Here is a 19,738-nt window from a genome sequence, read left to right on the forward strand (position 1 = left end):
TCTATATAGCATAAGATAATTTAAAACTTCATTGCCTCGTAAATCTCAAAATTTTTGTTAACTTCAAGTCGGTTAGGGACAAAAAAATGAAACTGCAGTGGTTTTTATTTTTCAAATATTTCTAATAATGTATTTTTTGTTCTTTAACATGGACATTGCAAATGCTTTAGGTTAGGTCTATTTACAATGCAAATTATTAGTTGTTCTTAATGATTAGCACATTATAGTGTCTACTCTATACACATCATCGTGGCGCGTCTCAAATAAATTATTACGTTCATTATAGGGAAGGAATTTTATGCCACAATTGGCACCACTATTATTTTCATATATTTTTTTTTCAGTTGTTCACTGTCTTGAGACAAAAATGATTTCATTTGCTCACTAAATACACGGAGTGTGTTTTTACCTCTTGTTACATGACACAATAATTATAATATCTTTACACAAGTATTGCTCGTTTGGCTCTCACCAGTAATCAAAGACCCCCTCACGAGAAAATTAGAGATATTTTCACTCTTTTGACATTTCTTATACAAATCATGCAGTCTCATTTGTAATAATCATCATCAGATCCCCCGAGAAAAAATATCATTATACTTTGAAAAGGTGAAAACAATAATTAAAATCTTGAGTTATCCGTACATTAGTTTGATTTTCATCGATCGCGCCATTTCTCCAATGCTTTTTGTTAATCAATGCAACTAGCATTTCGGTCTAAGTGCCTTTGGGGGGACTATCAAGGTTCCGATTATTCGCAACAAACAATGCGTTTATCATCTTTTTTCTTCTTAAATCTGCGCGCAATCGGAAATTCTGAGAGATGAAAGTCTACACCGTTCTAGTTTCGAGATTCCAATAAAAGAGAGCGTGTGAGATTGATGTACTAACATCCTAAATCCGCATGATTCATATTTTTGTGGAACATCACGTTCCTTTCGTTTTTATCCCGAAGCAAAAGTTACAGCCAAGAAACGCAAAATACAGAACAAACGTAACCCAATAATCTTTCTAAGTAAAAAAATGCTGACTTTGAGAAATAGATAGAGCATTAAACACTTTTAAAAAATAATAAAAATCGCGTACATTTTGCTTTTTTTTTACAGTTCAGTTTTCGTAAAATCACAGATACAAAAAAGATGCAGAAGATATTTTCCATCCGTCGTGCGTGTGTGAGAGAGACAAGAGAGTTCGCTCACGCGGTGCCGGCCGCACACTTGGCCCGGCGCCGAGACAAGATACCGAACATGCGTGTATCAACGGAATTGCAGTCTTTTACAAAGTCCACAAGTAGCAATGGTGTCTACCCTGTTTCACGTGCAGAGAAGTAGGAAGAGCGGCTTCTCGGGTCGCGCGCACGTCTCCACCGTCGATCGTTAGAAAAAGTCTCACTGAAAACTCTTGAAAAACCGTGAGCGTCCGTTTAAGCTCTAACTAGAGTATCACTTTTCTTTCTTTGAATTTCTTCCGGCGGCTCACGCGTCGTGGTGCGAACGCGAGCGTCTGCTCTTGCGTCGCTTGCGCTTGCCGCCGGCCTCCCTCTGGAAGATGACGTTGGATGGGTCGTCGGCCAGTTGCGGGTACTTGTGGATGCTGTGCGCCTCGACGCCTTCGTAGCCGTCCACCGAGCCGTGGCTCAGCAGCTCGGATCGCTCCTCCTCGGTCCAGTCGATGCGTCCGGGGAAGCCGAGGCTCAACAGCTGCTTTTCAGTCTCCCAGGCGTGCTCGACGGCCCTCTTGTGGGCGTGTCTGAGCACCCTGTGCCTCTCCTGGGCCGGATCGGCGCCGTACCGAATGTAAATGGCGGCGTCGGCGTTGTGGACGCGCAGCTCGGGACTGCCGCCGTGCTCGACTTCGTGCGTGGAGACGTTGAAGAGGCCGCCCAGTCGGCGCAGCTCCTCCTGGTCGTCGCGCATCTTCAGCGCGTTGTCTTTGACGAAATAAAACACTGCTTGGTCGTGGTTGCTCAGCCGCACGTCCAGCAGGTGCGAGTTGTTGAACACAGACGAGACGACGTCCTGGATGGGTCCGTTGACGCCCTCGACGATGCTCACCAGGGCGCGGCCGCCGACACGAGAGATCATGAGGCCTTCGCCGAAAACGCCCTTGCGAGACGCAACGCGCGGCAGCAGGTTTCGCGTCTTGGGCTCCAATTTGAGCAGAGGTTTGGGAATGAAACCGAGCTCCTGGAACTGCTCGTTGATCTTTTCGGCAATGCATTGCAGACCAGAGATGACGCCGAATTGCGGCATCAGTTGCGACGAAGTCACCATCGCGGTTGGCCTGTAGACGGAGCGGGAGGAATAGGCAGAGCCCATCATGAGCGAGACGTCGTAGCCGTACAGTTGCAGCCAACTGGCCAAATCTGAGAACATAGAAAAAAATGATTTGTAGTAATTATTTTTAAATTTTATTATAAAAAAATGTTAAAATGCAACTATAGGCAACCTGCTTCACACCCTTGTTTAGCAAATTGCATGCTCTGAATTATGCAGGCGTTAACCATTTTATTATTATATGTTTTTTTTATTCTTCTTAAAATTCTATCCCAAAAATTTTAAACTTTTTTAATGCACTTACCAGTCATGTATCTCAAAGGCGTTCCGCCGTTAGTGGGGTCATTATTGTTGAATCTGTAGATGAACACGTCAGTTGGCGTTGTCAGCTTGTTTGCCAAATCCTCCCAGGCCGGGGTCATCCACTGGCCGATGACTGGGTCGTACAGGCGTCGTCTGATGTACACCAATCCAGTCTTGGCGTCAAGAATGCCTCCGTGGAAGTCAACGGGCAGGAAGAAGTCAGGTTTGGTGTCTTTGATGACTTTGCCGAAAGGCGTGCGAGTGATCTGTTTGACCAGATTGCCGGCCGTGTCGAAAACGGCCACAGGAGAGCCGTTTTGGTCCGTGGCCACGTAGTAACGCTTGTCGGTCTCGACGGCGATCAACACTTGCCGCTCATCGTACAAAAGTCTGGTGGTTTTGCTCGTCTTGGGGAAGTGCACGTGCGTGACCAGGTCCTCGGCACTCGGGTTGGCATAGAAGAACTGGGTCACGTCGCCCTTGTCGTCGCGCACGGCAAGAAGTCGGCCGCGTTCGTCATAATGGTACCAGGTTTGGAACTTGCCCTTTTCAACGGCGTGCACCAGGAAGCCGCGCGAGGTGTATCGGTACTTCTGCTCACCTCGACGCACCACGAAACCACGTCCGTCGTAGCTGCAGAATTCGACATCTCCAAATTGAACCACGCGGTCGCCGCTGTCATAGCCAAGCGAGATTTTGTTTCCGTTATCAATGGCGCCAATCACGTTACCGTTCTCATCATAGACAAACTTCCAGTTGCTGTCACCCGCCACTTCGAGAAGGTGTCCGTCGCTGTTGTACTCGAATTTATCTGCCAAGTTTCGTCGGCCAATGGTCACCTTTTGGCCGCTGATTCGACTGCGCTTGTCATATTCCAGTTCCAACCTGTAAACATCAACATGCTTGATGTTGATCAGGAAGTACTTAAGACGGCCGTGCGAGTCCCATTCCGTGATGGTGAAGAATTGCTTGCTTGTGTCCTGCGTCACCGACTTGTTGAATGTGTTCTTGTATATTCTCAGGTCGCTCACGCCCTCCAGCATGCCAAGGTTTTGGTTGTACTTGAGCTTCAAGGGCGGCAGGTCCTTTCCATTGATCTCGGCCTCGATGCTCGAGACTCGAGCGTTGCCGTCATACTGGTATTTGAAGTGCGCATTGGCCAGGTCATTCTTTCCACCGCCAAACTTGAGGCGCTCCTCTTTGAGAATGCCAGCGTGGTGGCGGTATTCTTGCTTCAGCTCGTAGCCAGGCTCGGTCACAGTGGCTGATTTGACCAGTCCAGTGGTGTCTTGGTAGGCGTATTGAGTGGACGACAGGCCGGCCAGGATGTTCTCCAACTTGCCAGTGTCATCGTAGGCGTAGACAACCTTGCCTGCTTGGTGTGGGTAGATCTTTGCCAAAATTTGACTGTTGTCATTGTAGAGGATTTCGTACGGGTGGCGGTTCATTGGCGAGAAGTACTGATATTTGAAGAAGCCGAGTGACGTCTGCAGGGCGAAGGAGTGGATGTGGCCTCTGGGTGTGGTGAGCGACTGCAAGGCGCCTCCCTCGTCATACTGCAGGAAGTAGTCACTACCTCTTGGCGTTGTTACTTTCAAGGGCTAAAAAGGAGGAAAAAATTAATCTTGTTTACATATAAGAATAATTAAAAAAATCATTATGTAAAAAAATTTCAAATTCAAAACATAAAATTTGGAAATTAATTTTTACTTTAAGAAGATTAAAATGTTTTTAATAATCTTTGAATTTACCAGGCTGCTGAACATATCCTTGAAAGAATAGGTAATAGCAGTGCCATCACCATAGCGAATCTCAAATAGGCGCCCAGCTCTGTCAAAGCCATAAGTTTCAGACAGATCGCCCCGTTTCCAGCTTGACAGTCTGCTGAATCGATCGTATTCAAGCTCAACTCCATCAAACACTCCATTGCGGCTGAAAAATTAAAGTAATTAATTTAAACCATTTAAACGCTTTAATTTCTATCAATATTTTAATTTACTCTTTTGCTACAAATAATTTATTAATAAATTTAATCAATTAAAAATTATTTACCTGGGACCCCATTTAACAGGGCGTGCTAGTCTATCATAAGTGATATTGAGGAGCTCCACTCGATCGTCCATGAAAACAGCAACGGTGCCAGTCCCTCGGTCATACTCCAATGTGAGCAGATTCTCGCCGTTTACTCTGAGCTTCCTTCCAATCTGACCGATAGCTTTGTTCTTGCCCTTGCCCTCTCTTCTCAAGAAATAGCGCCACTCAAATCTGTTGGCCAAATCTCCGTCGATTTCAGTCTTCTGCTTGGCAGGAACGGGGAAACTCTCGCCCAAAACTGGGTCAATATCTGACAAAACCGTGTAAGCTGTGGTTTCGGTGCTGATCTTGTGTTTCCAGGGTGTCTCGCTGGTCACACTTCCGTCAGCCAAGAGGGTGGTGATGTGAGTCTCAGACTCACCAAACTTTTTAGAAACGCTTGGCCCAGCAATCAGCAAGGAAACGGGTTTGAGGTCACCTTGCTTGACCTTAACCGTGGCGCCAATTGTGCTTAGGTCAAAGGAAAGAGCAATGACTTGTCCAGTTGGAGTGACAGCTGAAGTGAGACGGCCAAATATGTCATAATTGTAGACGTAGCTGCGTCCTGTGCTGTCCAGTTTGGTTTTCAGCAGACCTGTGGATCCATGATAGTCAAAGGTCACATTGTAGTTGTCTGGAGTGCCCAGTTCCTGCAGCATCCTCATTCTGGACATGCGAAGGCGGCACTTCTGGCCCTTGGTGTTCTCGATCGAGTTAACATTGCTGGCGTAGTCTCTGAGCAAGAAGACTTTGTTTCCTGCCGCGTCTGTGACTGTGCTCAGTTTTCCATTGCTCGTGTTCACATTGTAAGCAAAGAGGTAGATGGTCTCGCCTGTCAAAATGTTCTTTGTTGAAGTGTGCTGACCAAATCGGTTGAAAATATAAATCTCCTGCGTCTCTGGTGAATAAATTTCATATTCGCGACTTGCGTTTGCTTCGGGCAGGCTGGCGGTCACTGATCTGATGCGATAATTTGCCTGGTCGCTGATGTGCAGGATTCCGTCAGGAGTGACCGTAATGGACGAAATGGTGTTGAACTTGGAGGTGGCAGCAAGGAAATGGTCTTCGTCGAAACAACCGCAGCCTCGGTCCAGGCAGTTGCATTTGGACTCGGCGCCTGCAAAGTGCTGAATTTTTCCATCCGTACCAATGACCCTGACTCTGTTAATTCTCTGCGAGTCACTTTCAGCCACGTAGAGGTCTCCATTTGGTGCAAAAGCAATGCTCTGCGGCATGACTAAAGTTGCTCCGGTGGCCAGGTCTGAATTGTGCCCTCTCGAGGGTGAGTTGCAGTGCAGAGGTCTTCCTGCAACAACTTTTACTCTGCCATCAAGAGTCAACTGGAGGATCATGTGGTCGTCAATAATGTGCAGGGTGTTGTCCAGTGGGTTTATGGTCAGCTCGGTTGGCCACCTTAGATGCACCTCCTCCACTTTCAAAGTGCCCTTGCAGGGAATTGGCTTCCAGTGAGATTTGTGCATGTGATTGCCGATGACCGTGGTCACAATTCCATCTCTGTCCACCATCCTGATGTTGGTTCCGTCAGCAAAGTAAATCACGTTGTCAGCCGAAACAGCAACTCCCTTCGGATAAGCCAACTTTGCGTCTCTAGCTAGAGCGCCGTCTCCGCAGTGGGCCTCGTCCCCTGGCAAGCACCGTTCACCACTGCCAACTGCAGTCTCCCAGTTTCTGTCAGGGTCGCTGAAGTCGTCAATGTTGCGTACCTTTATGATTTGGTGTGACTCGGGGTCTGATATGTACAGAGTATTGTCCATAGGACTCAGCGCCAGGTGATATCTGTATGAAACTCTGGTGGCGTTGAGACGAACAACTGTCCGAACAGTGCCATCAATCATAATGCGCCTGATCAGGTTAAAATCGCCGACAAATATTGAGCCATCAGGAGCATAGGCCAGTGCCACAGGGGCCAAAAGTCTCTGCTTGGAGGCAGGGCCTTCGCAGTCAGTGCAATCAAGGGCCCTCTGGTGGCCATTGCCCATCGTAGTCAAAATTACTCTTGGCTTGTGCTTCAGGTAAATGTTTGAGCCGTCACCCTTTTGCAGGATTCCCTCGTGGAAGTTGTACCTGTGATGGATATCCAGGTTCCAACCACCAACTTCAGAAATGCTCATGTCGTGGCCGCTGAGCTTCGTAGTCTGCACGTCCCAAATGATATCCCGACAGTCATTGTACTCATATCCAACTTTGACCATGGCGGTGGTGACTCCGTAAACTCTTTGCCGGTAGACATTTAGTCTGTTCCAGGAGTAGGTGAATTTTATATCAGGGTCAGCTTCAAAAGTCTTTTCGAACAAGATGCCTTCGATTGTGATTCTCAAATGGACAAGCTTGAGAGATGTTGGCACCTTGCTTGGTGTGAGCTGCAGTTGGATGGTCGAGAGGTAGCCAGATGCCCTTGAGCTGTGGTACACCAAATTCAGTCCAGTTCCAGGGATTTGAAGGCTGTCCTGAACCACCTGGTGAGCAAATGATATTTTAAAAAAAAAATCAATTATCAAAAGAAAAAAATGGTTTGCAAATTGATAAAATAAATGTTGAGATTATATTATGAAAAATGTTAAATTACCTGTGATTCGGCAAGGATGGCACTCTTGTCAGGGCAGGCGCCTTGGAAGCCATGCTTCCAGGTAGCAAGGACAACAGGCTTCATTAGGTCGTAGTCATGGTCATCACATGACTGTGGCAACGGAGCAATCGCTTTGTCTTCTGCCATTCCCATTTTCACAATGTTGATGATCACAACCTGATAATTATAGAATTTATTAAAATATATTCGACACTTGGAATTTTTTGAAAATATACCTCATTCCATGGCACATTCACAATTTGAGTTTGGGGCCGGAATGGGCTCCTTCCGAATTGCAGAGTAACTGCACCGCCACCGTTTACCAAAAGGTCAAACCAGCCATCTTCTCGGGTCAAAGTAAAACCTTCCAAATGCAGACTGGTACTGACCCTGACGCCTATCAGGCCCATTCCTGAAGAAGTCACTACTCTTCCGCGGATTACAGCAGTTCGGCTGAAAATTAAAAAGTAACTCAGCACCTAAATTTTGTAAATAGCTTTGAAAAGCACACATATTATCATTATAATATATGAAGCAATCAATGCAGCACAAATGAAGACAAAACGCTTGAAGGAAGATTAAAGAATTAGTCGCACAGAAAATTTGGCCATATCAATGGGTTTCAGACAAACACACACTATTCAAAAGCACAAACAGATCCCAAAGTAAGAAATAAGAACTTCCTTGACTATTAAAAAAACTCTAGGGTTCTACAAAAAAATTTAATATTTTCTATCTGTGTAAATCTATTAAAAATACTTGTTGTTCTTGTGTTGTTTGAAATCTTACCTTGTGTTGAAGTGATTCCAAAAGACACTGAGAGAGCAGCACAAAAAGAGAGAGCGTCAGATATATGATTTTAGTATTAAGCAGTAGAGAGTGTAAGCATTTTATTTTTGTTAGTGTTAGCCCTCACATCCAATTAACATTCATGCACCAGATTAGTTTGTATTTTGTTTTAAACAAATAAAGTATAAATCCATCTCACATTTAAGAGTCAAAATATTGTGTTAGTGAGCAGTAAAGTTTAGTATAGCAGAGCTATTTTGACGATGGTTAAAGAATTTTGACTCGAAACAAATGGTATTTACAGCAGAGAATAATATATAATTGGAACTTAATTGCATTATTGACTGGGTCACAAACATATTGAGAACCACTGAATGGTTAACAGTGAGGGGTGACAGAAATTACTTGTTGTTTTACCTTTCGTTGAACGACTCTTGTTTGGCATAGTTTTGCAGACTGCCCTCTTCAATGAGGAATTTCATTCTTTCAAAGAATGATGCAGTGATCGCGGGCGGCTGCTTCCTCAGGAGGATGTCAATGGGCTTTGGAGCGGAGACGCAAAGCTGATTTGAGCGGCAAATGTGGTTTGAGCAGCACTCGGGATCTTCGCAGTCAACTAAGCCATCTGGAGATGTAAAAATTTTAATTGCAGAGTACCGAAAAATAACCCTTGCAAAATTGACCTTTGTCATTGTCCTTTCCATCATTGCAATTGCTCTCAAGAGCGACACTGCAGTCGGCGCCATCCCAGCCATCATAGCACTTGCACTCCCAGTCGCCGTCAGGGTTAACTTTGCACTGACCGTGACTTGTGCAGCCACTCGGACAACCCTCCAGAGTGCAGTGCCGACCATTCCAACCAGTGACACACAAGCAGGTTCCGTTTTTGCATTGGCCATGGTCGGAGCATCTGAAAATAAATTATTAATTTTTAGTTATTCTTAAGAATTATTATTCAAATTTTATGTTTATTTAATTGATTTTTAATCTCTTTGAATTATTGGAATCAAAATGTAATTATTACCTTGGGTCACACTGCTTGAGTCCACAGTAGTCTCCAGCCCAACCTGGATCACAGGCACAAGCGTCACCTTCGCAATGGCCATGAGGTCCGCAGTCCAGGTCACACATTTCTGAATAAAGTATTCGTATTTAGAGTCATTCAAAAAATTTCATTTGAAAATTCACCTTTAGAGCAATCGTCTCCAATCCAAGGCGCATCACAAGTGCACTTCTGCGCCTCCAAATCAAATTTGCCATGGCCGTTACAGTCTGGGAGGCACATAATGGCATCATCATCAGTGGTGCTACAGTCAGCGCCTTTCCAACCCTTCTTGCAAATGCAAGCGCCCTCGACACAAAAACCGTGGCCAGAACAAGTAGGATGCGGACAATCAACTAAAATTAAGATTTGAACATTAAAATCAATCTCCAAGTTTATTGCAATGAAAGTAAAATATTTATATTGTTTTATATTTGCATTTATAATTTTTGATTTTAAAATAATATTATATTAATATTAAAAATTAAATAAAAAAAGTAAAAAATTACAAAATTAAATGTGGATTCAGTATCTTTATGAAAAATTTTAGTGGAACGAGACACACCTTCCTCGCAGAATTTGCCTTTGAAGCCACGAACACACTCGCACTTGCCATTAGTGCAGTGGCCGTGACCGTTGCAATCAGGCACTTCGCACTCGTCATGCCTAAGACTGCACTCCTTCCCTTTCCAACCAGGGTTGCATTGACACTCCCCATTAATGTATTCACCCCTTTGACTACACAGGACCGGACAAACACCTGTCAAACACACAAACATCGTGTTATTGTTGACCCAGAACAGAAATCGACAAGAGACACATGTAATATAAACAACCGCCAGAAGTTAGATATTAAATTAAATATATAAATATAAACATACTATCACTGCAGTCTTCTCCTCCAAAGCCGGGGTTGCACTTGCAGTGTCCTAGGAGGCACTCGCCTTTTCCACTGCACCCATTTGGACAGCTCTCAGTCATGTCCTCAGCGACGGCGGCAATGAAAGAGATATCCTGTGGGTCGCCGTCATCGTTGTAAAGTGACAGGAACCAGTGGCCTTGCTCCATGTAGTGAGTAACCTCTTTCTTGACATTCGTCTAAATTTATTTCAAATTTAATTACAAATTATTAACGCAGAAAAATTTGGCACTTACTGCTGAGGCTCGGGTGGTTCTTGCTTTGAATCCACTGAGCACTTCAATGAAGTCGTATTGCGTGTGAGTAGGCAGAGCGTTGCGCCGGGCATAGACGCCTATGCTGGCGCCCCTGGGGATGTTGTAATCAAACTTGATGTATGCAGCCTCAGACTGGTAGAACTGCATGTTCCAGTAGCCGTATTGAGGAATGGTCTGGGACAATTTCTGGCCTAGTGATATTTGAGAGAAAGTAGTGCCGTCTGGGGGGAATGTCCGTGCCGGGAAGGTTTTTCCTCCTGAAAAATGGATTAAAAGTTAAAATTTGATATAGTTAATTCTAAATTTTTTATTATTTAAATTAATTAACTGCCCACATGAAATTAATTTTTATTAAATTTGATTAAGTTTTCATTAATAATTTTTTTAAACATGAATCCCATAAAATATCATATTCCTTAATTAATTGAAAGCAGATTTGATTTCAAAGCATATAAGCATTAAAAGCCAATTGTATTTTTCCATAAAATTATTTGACTTGATAAAATAGTGTAGTTTTTTATTAACTCCTATAAACAATGATAAGTTAACTATATTAACTTTTATATCCATCAGTTATTAAGTTAGTTACACACATTTTTAAATGCTAGTAACTAAAGTAACACTTAAAAGTACATTAAAAAATGTGGGTCTGATTTGCATAAAAAATTTTATATTAGTTATGAGAAAATGAAATATTAAGAAGATATAATAATTTGAGAGCTAAAGACAGGAGAAAGCCATAAGCATGCAGCCGATAAATACTAAATTTATAAAAAGCAAGCAACTTATTGGAGCTAAATCTGATAATTTTGGGGGAACCATTTGACATCCAAATTTTAATTCGGCAGCGTAGCAGCGGCAGCACAGCATAGGAATTAGTAGTAGTTTGCGTGTAGGTGTGTGAAATCACATCCTGCAGCCAGCCAGCCACATTCAGCGACATACGCCTCACCTTCGAGGATGAGAACCACAGGTGGCGGCGGCGTGGGGCAAGTTACAATGGGGGTGCTGGTCGAGCTCTCGATCTCGACGCTGCTTTCAGTGATTATGGTCGTTTCTTCCTCAATCGTGGTGCTCTCGACCGTCGTCGCCTCCACCTCCTCAAAAGTTGTGCCCTCGGACGAAAAGTTGTCAGGGGCGGCCGAAGAAGAAGTTAGCAACTCCAACAACGGGGTGGTGCTCGACCACTCGTCAGGGGTGCTTTCTAAACAAGGGCAGTTGCACTGACACTGCGGCTTCAAAGTGGGGTTAGACAGGCTGCTAGTCACAGTAGCATGCTGCATAGCGGAGGCGTCCAGGGTGTGATTAGGGGTGGAGGCGGACGGGACAGCGACAGACAAGACGTACAAATGCTCCGGCTCAGCGTTCTCATCGTCCTCAGTGGCGATCGTCACATTCACAAGCACACGTTTGGCGTGCTGAGGGCGCTCGGCCGAGGAAGCAAAGGTGGAAGAAGTTGTGTTAGCGGCGTCGGCCACACTCAGGGTTAGATTTGCATGCGGCAGCACTCGGTTGTCCAGCCGGTTTTCGTCCGGGCTGGCGCTCTCGGTTGTGTGCAGGATGAAGCCGCTGCCCAACTCGGCGTCCAGCTGCTTCTGGGTCATGGCGTCCTCCACGGCAAGCACGGCGGCGTGCTGCTGGTGGTGCGTGGCGGCCGAGACGAGCGGCTGCGGCGGCGCCACGCTCTCGAAGGGCACCGTCTCGGCGCCACTGCCCTCCTCTTGGAGGTCATACTCGTCATGCAAAGTGGTTAGGGGCTCATGCAACAAGTCTACGTGCTCAACAACGGATCTACGAACGCGCAACGGGGACAAATCAGCGGACGCTTTACCTCCTCCGGCCGCCGGCCGAGATCTGCTGGTGGACGAAGTTCGGTTGTCGCCCTTGGCCTGGTAACTCGCGTCCGAGGTCTGGTCGCCCACAAACACGGTGCATGCGGCCGCGCTCTGATATGACCAATTCAGCAGGTTGGTGGCTGCAAAGACAACAAACACAAACAAAAATCACACAACAGTCAAACAACAAAGTTTTGAAAAAAAAAAAAAATAGTTCCAGAGTATCACATTTATTTACCAAAAATTTAATTTATTAAAATATTTCAGACAAATAATTTGTGAAACAGATTTGAAAACAACACGCTTTTAAAGAAATTGACAAATGTTTACTACGGAGACACTAATGGTCTGTCATTCAAATCCAACTGAATTAATATTCAACTCACCGAACATGTATGTGAGAGCTGCAGTCAACACAACACACAAAATGATGAAGACTATGGCTGTACATTTCCACGAGCATTTGCTGGCGAGTCCCTTGCGGAATTGGAACGACCGCGACGACTGCGGGAAGTGACTCGAGTTTGGCCTGCGCAGGTTATTCCGCACCGGCAGGACGGGCACTCCGCCGCCCGGGCCGAATTGCAACCTGTAACTGAAACGCAGATTGTGTCAGCAGTGGTTTGCGGAAGAGAAACGTGCGCGTGTGTGTCCCGAGGGCACCGCGAAATGGAAACTCACCTGTCTGTGCTCTTGTGGTCGCCCTTGGTGGGGCTGCTACAAGACGAGTTTGACTTGTAATCCATTGGTGACGTCTTTGGTATGTCTGAAAGCGGAAACAGGAGTTGGATTAATTAAGCATGAAAATAGATTATAATCTTGTAAAATAATTTTTAGGTCTTCGGAAACTTTTAAATCGGCAGTTTCAAACGTTTAACTTGCATGCCACTTTTTTTTAGTTGAAAAGTGTTCCATCGCTATCGAGTTAGCGAAAAGAGCGAACAGTTGAAGCAGCACGCTCGTCACGTAAGCGCCGCGGGTTGCCTAAGCACTCACCTGTGGGTATGTACACGTTACCGGACGGAGTGCGAACCAGGCATGAGGGTTCAAAGTCACCGTCCCTGATATCAGAAGCAGTAAGGCCAGTGGTGCTTCGGCCGTTGAGGCGATTCATCGAAGGTTGATTTCTTGGGGGCACATCTGGGGGGTGATGAATGTTGTCGAGGAATCCACCTGGAACACACACAAGCAGCGAATGTTATTTTTCAGCTCAAGTAGCGTTTAATCGCACGAACGGAGCCAAGTTTGCATGTTAAACATGAAAACAAGTTGGTCTCTTTCGCTTGTTTGGGAAGGAAAAATGGAGGAAAGAGAGAGGCGCGTGTAACACGCGTATTGTATTTATGAAAAAAAAAAAAAAAAACGCTGCAAGTCAATTACGCGGCTGACTTGGCGTGGGCGTTGTTCGTCTCGATTTACGTGCGCAGCTGGTGAAAAATTGGGAGCTTTCTTTTTTTTTAAATGAGCAAAGTTTTGGCGCAAACACACGCTTATTTACACTTTTCCACCGTCTCTGTGAAAACAAATGAAATCGCGTAATTGGAAAATATTCTCGTGCAGTGGCGTGGGCCCTCCCCGGTGGAATAAAAGCAGATCGACTGCCTCTATTTTTCTTCCGTGGCTGCGGCGAGCGAGATAATGTGCGTGCAAAAGGAGCCACCGCCGTAATCATGCAAATGGCTTTCGCACTGAAAGAGAGAAATTGGAGACACAGATGTGTTATTTGTCTCCTTCGCTCAAATTATTTTCCCGCCCTTGCTCACCGTGGCTAATTTAGGCGAAAAGATTTTTTCCAATATCGACAGGGGTTTCCCCGACAGACGGGAATAAACGAGGGCCCGTTTTTTACTTTGAGTGCTTCGGCGGTAAATTCAATTTGCATTTCACTGTTTCGTTGGTGCGGCTCAAATTTGTTGAGCTGATTTTAATTAAAAATTTTAGCGGCCGGATCAAAAAATGGGTAAAAAGCAAAGCTCATCAAGCGTTATGTTTTCGCTGGCAACATTGAAACGCTTTTTAATGACCACTTCAGAAAAGTTGTGTGCTCTCAGCTCGCTATCCGCTGGCATTAGCGAGCAAGCGAGCCCAACGGGCGAGCGAGACAGACGGACAACGGCCCACCAATTATGGCTGCCTATTAGCCGGAGCGCTGGCTAAAATAATTTCATACGCTTTTTGGTCGCACCCGGATTCACTCGTGCTCGCAATTTTCATAAAACAGAAAATAATTGGTGGCACTCGCTTTGTTGTGCACTCTGCAAAAAAGCGGCGAATATGTAAAACGATATGTTCTGTGAAAATAATGGATCGCGAACCCAGGCTCTTTTGGCTTGCACATTGTTCAACCCAGTTAGGGCGAAATAAAAATACTCATTTACACAAATTGAAAAGTATTTTTTGCTGGCACAATAATTTGCACAAAGAGAGAGAGAAAACAAGTGGAAAATACAACTTTGGCCAAAATAGCGTCCAATATTAATAGGTGAATTGTTTTGTAAGCGTTTTTATTTATTTTAAACCTATGATGAATACTTTGTTAATTCATGGGTATGACATAAATCATCAATTTTTAGAAATGAATTTTCCTTTTCAATTAGATACATTTTTAAATTTATAAAACAAAATGATTAAATGCAAAATTTTTAAAATTTATATTTATTCTAAATATTGAAATATTATTATTTTTGATAATTTTATTGCTTGTATTTTTTTATTTCTGATTTTACTTTCAAGCCTGTATTCGTGCGACTCTCATCACGTTGGCGAGCGAGTTATCACGGCGTATAAATTTTATGCATTCGGAGAGGCACAATTTTGAAGAACAAACAGGGAAAAAGCTGGCAGCAAACGAGAGATAAAAGCGGCCGTAAAGCGCGACGCGCCGGGGCGGATTCTACCGACTCGCACGCGCGCACATTTATTTTTACTTCTAAATTAAATTTGCATCCAGCGCCGTAAAATCCGAACCCTTAATGCGGCAAATTCGCGAGATTTGGCCGTTAAAGCGAAGCCATTTTTTGCGCTCGGCGACTGCCGCGAAGCGAAAACGAGCCGCCGCCAAGCGTGAATTTCCTGCTCCTTGCGATAGGCTGAAATTATTAAGCGGAGGCGGAGAGAAAACGCGCGTTCGCATGTATGTATGATTCTCACTGGGCCATTTTTATATACGCAGCCATAAATTATATCTCGAATGCCTTTTTAATTATACATTCCCGAGCACCGCGTCTCGGCTGCCCACTTCTTATCTCATCTCTTACGCATACAGACAATGACACATCCTGCAGCACTGGTGATATAATAAATTTCAAAAGTTTTAATAACACGGTGAGGAGTGACGGGCGTGACGATGGGGAAGCTCGCGGCCTCGAATTATTATTTATGAGCCGAGCAGGTGCCGGCGTGGCGATCTAATTTTTTCCTCTCTTTTGCCCTTGTTTGGCGCGTTAACTCACGCAACCCTTTCCTTTCTCAAAAGAATTTTATAAAACTCTCGATTTTGCGTGCCGAGACACACAAAGAGAGGAGAAAATGACACACGCTGTGCCGCCAAGCGAGGTGTGACAAAAAATAAATGCGAGTGTGGGTAATAACGCTTGCGATTTTGATGGATGCACCTTTGGCATGACTTGCTTTTACGGCGAACGCGCCAAGCAACAATGGAAAATTGCCGCGCATCAGCGACAGGAAATGGAAGAGAATTATTCGGGTCTGGTTTGGAGAGCGAAAGCGAAAAAAACATTGGCACTTCGCACGCACACCTTGGGAATTTTTTGCCCCTTTATTGACAACTTTTGCTTGTCGATAAAAATTCAGATTCTCACAGAGTTGAAAAATTTCTAGATCCATAGGTAAGAGGTTTCGTTATTTAATAATAAGACAATCTTTTATTATTTTCATTTTAGGGCTTTGATGGTGAGAGACACGAACCGTATTGACGGTCTCTGCAATCGCTTTTTTTTACAGTTTATGTGCGATTGACGTAACTGACCGACCCAAGCTCTATATCTGTCTGACGTTTCACACATGGCCCGTCTCTCTTGCGGCCTGCTTTGATGCCACGGAGACTGACTCGTCGTCCTTGTCGCGAAACCCTCGGCCTGAAATTCTTCCTGCGAATGCCGCATTTGAACCAGAGCGCCGAGGGCCGAACGGAAACTTTTATCGAAAAAAGCACTCTCTCGCACGCTAGAGATGCATCTCGTCAGAGAGGGTGTTTTTGCACGCGCGCAATCGCACGGGATTATGCATTGTGGGAATAAACGCGCGCGCCTTATAATGGATAAGTCTCGTCAAGACATTACTCAGCCGGAGGAAAATCGATCCGAGCCACCGACACACGAAATTAGGGAAAATGATGCAGCAGCGGGGGAGTGTCGGGCTTGGAAATTGAATTTTTCATCGGCAGCAAAATACATGTACGGCTCTTTTCACGCGCGAAAATTTATTCTAGCATTATATTGAACGTCAGCATATGTGACATTTGTAGAAAAGCGTTGAATTTCCGCCGTGTGTCGCACCGGAGTCAGATTTGTCTCGCTTGGATTTTGATTGAGCACTTGTTTGGCGCAAATCAATACAGGTAAATAAATTCACAGCAAAATGCTCATATTTTATATCAATTTGAGATGTGAAAAATGCGTTCACTCACAATAAACGTGGAAAAATTGCAAAGATAATAATAATAATTTTAGATTTATCATTTTTGCAGGACATTTTTTAGTCGTTAACAAAATTCTTCTATTTTGGCTCGGCCTGCGACTTTTGGGAAAAAATAAGGCCCATTAATAATCCTATTTTGATGCAGTGGCAGACGCACTCGGCACTCATTTAAAATGTACCCCAGGCGCGATCGCGCAAAAACGCGCGAGTGCACTGCGCCACTTTTGTTGTGGGGGCAAAAACGGCGAGAAATAAATAAATAAATCGCGGGCAGGCGCGCGCTCCTTCCTTTCGCTAATACAAAACAATACCAGCAGGCAGGCATATTTCAAATTTCGCCCCGGCTGCGAGCGAGCAAGAAAAAAGAAACTGGCACTGCAGTCGACGTTTTTTCTTCCTCTCGCCCCGCCATTATAAATAAAGCGGGCAACTTTTCCGCAGAAAGCTGCCGCCGCCGCCGCCTTTTTCCGCGTCCTTTCCGCAGTCTGGCCTGCTAATTAAAAGGTCGACCACGTAATCGCGAGTGACACCTTCAACATTTATCAAGATTACGTTGGCGGAATACGTTGGCCGCGTGAGCGCGCGCGACCATTAATCCACATTATTCGTTCGCCGCTGCACCGGTGACGTCACGACGGCTGCAATCTTGCCCTCCGCCGCCAACCAGTCGCGGCCAACCTTGTTATTATTAATAATAATCATAATCCGACGCATGCGGAACGTTCTATTTAATTAGGCGTGCGTCTGTGTAATTAATTAATTAGTGCCTCGAGTGAGAGGATCCAAGTCTGCTCCCGGCTCTGAGTGCAAATGCAAACCTATGTAACGTGTACTTCGACTGCCGAACACATACATTACGTGTATGTTTGCTTTAATCAGCGAACGATGTCTCTCTAATTACAAACGCCAAACGCGATTAGCTGATGCGATGGTAATAATTAATAATTGCGCACAGAGAGCATGTGTGCATTCAGCGTATTTGCATGCAATTCATACAGCGTTGAATAGACGCAGGCTCTTTTTTCATAGATTGAGGAAACAGTAATACTTTAAATATTACCAAATAAAATTACATTTTACATTAAAAAAATTATGTGTTGTGTGTTTAGTAAGGAATAAGAAAATTTTTGTACAAAAAAAGCTATAAATCATATAAATGAATTAACTTTTCAAACATGATTTTATGTAATAAAATTTTTTGTATATAACTAAAATGTTTTATTTATTTTGTTTTTATTAAAAAACTATATTTAAATAAACAAATGTGGTCATTTAGAAAACTTTATTAAAAATCTTTGCTACTTAATTTCAAAATATTTGATTATTGTTTCCAAACCTCAGTACTTAGTTATAAATTACAATTAATAATGAACAATAATTTAATCCTTTTTTATTGAGACTTGAGACAAACTTTAATTTTCTTTATCAGCAGTGAATAAACATACTAAAAACAAGGAAAACTAGTTTATTGATTGGCATTTAAATATTATCGTAGAAAATCTAAAAATTTTCACTTCAATTGGAAATTATACATTTGTGCTATATATTATTTAAATCACTAGATTGTACATTATTTTGCCTTGCAACTATTTTTGAATCAGACATATCATTTAAGAAAATGTAATAAAAAATATTTAAAATTTAAAGCAGCATCGGGTCTTTGAATAGGAAATTTACATAAGCGCAAATTCAAATGGCTAGGACATCAGAGACCTCGCAGAATAGCTGTGCGAATAGCCTTAATACATACATTCACTCCCTTCTGCTTTGTGTTGCGCGAAAATTGCCGCAACAAGCGACGGCGAGAGTTGTAAATCAAAAAACTTTGCTCCGCGCGGGCACACGACACAAAAGTTCTGGAATTAGATGCAGGAAACTGGAAACAAACCGTCTTCCGCTGCAAAAAGAAGCCAACTCTCTCGAGACGCACCCTGGCTGATTTATATTATTCAAATTTCTCTGTACTTTTTTTTCCTTTTCGCCTCCAGAGACCCGAGATAACAAAAAACGCTTTTTGCTTTTTGTGTTGTTATCGCCCTCACACCTCGGTAATAAAACAATTACCCGGCGCTCTTGTGACCCCACTCGAGCGCCGCCTGCTTTTATAGCTTTCGAGTACAAATTCACTTTTGAGTGCAGAGTACAAAATTTTTGGCACGAAACACTGTGAAGGGGTGTAATTAAGCCCGAGCGCCGTGATAACACCGACTGATATTCGGCACGACCTGCCTGTCGTGCATGCACGCAGGCACACACCCCTCGGAATATCACGTGCAACCCTTCCATGCAGGCAGAGCGAGGTTGTTTATTTTCAATATGTGGAATGCAACCATCATTTAGTTGTCAGTCAAGCGAGAATAATAATGTATGCATGTTTGATGCTCGCATGCAGGAAAATCGGCCAGCAGAGTGGAAATCGCGGCTGTCTGCGAAGATAGACTGACAGCAATGCTATCAAAGATGATTTACTCAACACTGATTGACAGGGGAAATTACTTATAAATTTTAAATATTCATAAAGAAAAATCAATAATCATTTTTAATAATTTAAATTGCTGAAAAATAAGTAATAGAAGTCAATATAAAAATCGTTATTCATTTATATATTCAAGTAGTGCATAATTTTTTATGTTAAATAATCATATTGTTTTTAACGGTCCAATGAATTTTGAATTTTTCTTTTTAATATTGAATTTAAAAGTTACAGACACATTTTTTCAGATTGTTTGTACCATCATCAATAAAATTGCATGCTCTGCGCCAGTTTAATTAAATTAACGTGCCCTTGCGACCGACCGTGTCTCCATCGATTCCACCCTCGACTCGCGATATCAAAGCGGTGCATCTTGCCGCTGACTTTCCTATTATCGCACGCTGCTTGACGTGAGAGTTTTTCAGCGCCAATCACCGGCTTAAAAGCTAAAAGCTTTGATAATCACATTGCAGGATGAGGACATACATACCATGCACGTACATAAAGGCATGTGTACTGACGAAC

The 19,738-nt window shown here is 43.7% G+C and overlaps 1 protein-coding gene across 3 annotated transcripts in view; it reads right to left on the reverse strand.

The window, feature by feature from the left end:
• Nucleotides 1-238: 238 nt before the first annotated feature.
• Nucleotides 239-19,738, reverse strand: part of LOC132200776 (teneurin-m) — a 254,189-nt gene continuing 234,689 nt past the window's right edge. The window contains exons 7-24 of one of the 3 annotated variants that reach the window (XM_059626481.1): nucleotides 13,078-13,254; nucleotides 12,763-12,847; nucleotides 12,468-12,676; nucleotides 11,199-12,221; nucleotides 10,226-10,503; nucleotides 9,952-10,168; nucleotides 9,636-9,830; nucleotides 9,217-9,426; nucleotides 9,053-9,161; nucleotides 8,712-8,938; nucleotides 8,446-8,653; nucleotides 8,029-8,055; nucleotides 7,476-7,692; nucleotides 7,240-7,416; nucleotides 4,632-7,129; nucleotides 4,331-4,511; nucleotides 2,581-4,180; nucleotides 239-2,365 (exon numbers count right to left, since the gene is read on the reverse strand). In XM_059626481.1, the coding sequence (XP_059482464.1) occupies nucleotides 1,476-2,365; nucleotides 2,581-4,180; nucleotides 4,331-4,511; nucleotides 4,632-7,129; nucleotides 7,240-7,416; nucleotides 7,476-7,692; nucleotides 8,029-8,055; nucleotides 8,446-8,653; nucleotides 8,712-8,938; nucleotides 9,053-9,161; nucleotides 9,217-9,426; nucleotides 9,636-9,830; nucleotides 9,952-10,168; nucleotides 10,226-10,503; nucleotides 11,199-12,221; nucleotides 12,468-12,676; nucleotides 12,763-12,847; nucleotides 13,078-13,254 (8,528 nt within the window). In that variant the 3' untranslated portion in view covers nucleotides 239-1,475. The remainder of the gene's footprint in view (nucleotides 2,366-2,580; nucleotides 4,181-4,330; nucleotides 4,512-4,631; nucleotides 7,130-7,239; nucleotides 7,417-7,475; nucleotides 7,693-8,028; nucleotides 8,056-8,445; nucleotides 8,654-8,711; nucleotides 8,939-9,052; nucleotides 9,162-9,216; nucleotides 9,427-9,635; nucleotides 9,831-9,951; nucleotides 10,169-10,225; nucleotides 10,504-11,198; nucleotides 12,222-12,467; nucleotides 12,677-12,762; nucleotides 12,848-13,077; nucleotides 13,255-19,738) is intronic. The other 2 variants (XM_059626484.1, XM_059626482.1) reach the window with 2 other exon arrangements.

This window comes from Neocloeon triangulifer, unplaced genomic scaffold, assembly GCF_031216515.1.
Source record: "Neocloeon triangulifer isolate White Clay Creek 2 clone unplaced genomic scaffold, ASM3121651v1 ptg000014l, whole genome shotgun sequence".
Lineage (NCBI taxonomy): Eukaryota > Metazoa > Arthropoda > Insecta > Ephemeroptera > Baetidae > Neocloeon > Neocloeon triangulifer.